This window comes from Propithecus coquereli, unplaced genomic scaffold (genome assembly GCF_000956105.1).
Source record: "Propithecus coquereli isolate 6110/MARCELLA unplaced genomic scaffold, Pcoq_1.0 Scaffold479, whole genome shotgun sequence".
NCBI lineage: Eukaryota > Metazoa > Chordata > Mammalia > Primates > Indriidae > Propithecus > Propithecus coquereli.
In genome coordinates, this window is record NW_012150607.1 from 684,987 (window position 1) to 685,669 (window position 683).

General features: G+C 34.6%; 1 protein-coding gene across 2 annotated transcripts in view; it reads left to right on the forward strand.

Moving 5' to 3' along the window:
• The window catches only part of LOC105819301 (UDP-glucuronosyltransferase 2B4-like), a 106,036-nt gene that overhangs the window by 92,708 nt on the left and 12,645 nt on the right, over positions 1-683 (forward strand). For both annotated transcript variants that reach the window (XM_012655506.1, XM_012655507.1), the window contains exon 4: positions 211-298. In XM_012655506.1, coding sequence (XP_012510960.1) covers positions 211-298 — 88 coding nt within the window. The remainder of the gene's footprint in view (positions 1-210; positions 299-683) is intronic.

The window sequence follows — 683 nt, forward strand, 5'->3', positions numbered from 1 at the left end:
CTATGCATTTGAAATCCCGTTATTCTATTCACCTCAGACTTTCAGTACTTCTCATTACTTAGCCTCCTTGTTCTCATTTCTTCTTCTTTTATATGGAGGGGATTTAACTAGATGGTTATCAATTAGATGTGTGATAATGCCTTTAGAATTTTACTGTGCCATACTTTGGAGTTCCACCCATGCAACAAGGTATTTTTTTTACCCTAACAGGTTCTATGGAGATTTGATGGCAAGAAACCAGACACCTTAGGACCCAACACTCGATTGTACAAATGGATACCCCAGAATGACCTTCTTGGTAAGACACTGGAGGAAAAATACTGAATATATGGCTAATAGCCTATAGGAGTGATAGTAGGTCAACAGCAACTAACATATTGAGTATTTATTTATGAAAACTCAAATATAAAACCTAACTATTTTATATTTATTTTCTAGCCCTAGGTGGAAAAAATATGGTATATAAGTTAGCATTTTGTTACATACACCTATGTTCTTTATGTCCATAAACAAAGTATTAATATCTTCATTTCAGTGTAATTGACTCTCAGAAAATTTTTCAATAGCTTCCTGGGTTGTCTGTCTCCTATTTCTAGAACGTTATCCCATACTTTTCCCTACAGTAGGTTTATTTCACATGACACTGAAAAATAACAGGTCCTCTTCTATTACCAGTGACTCTG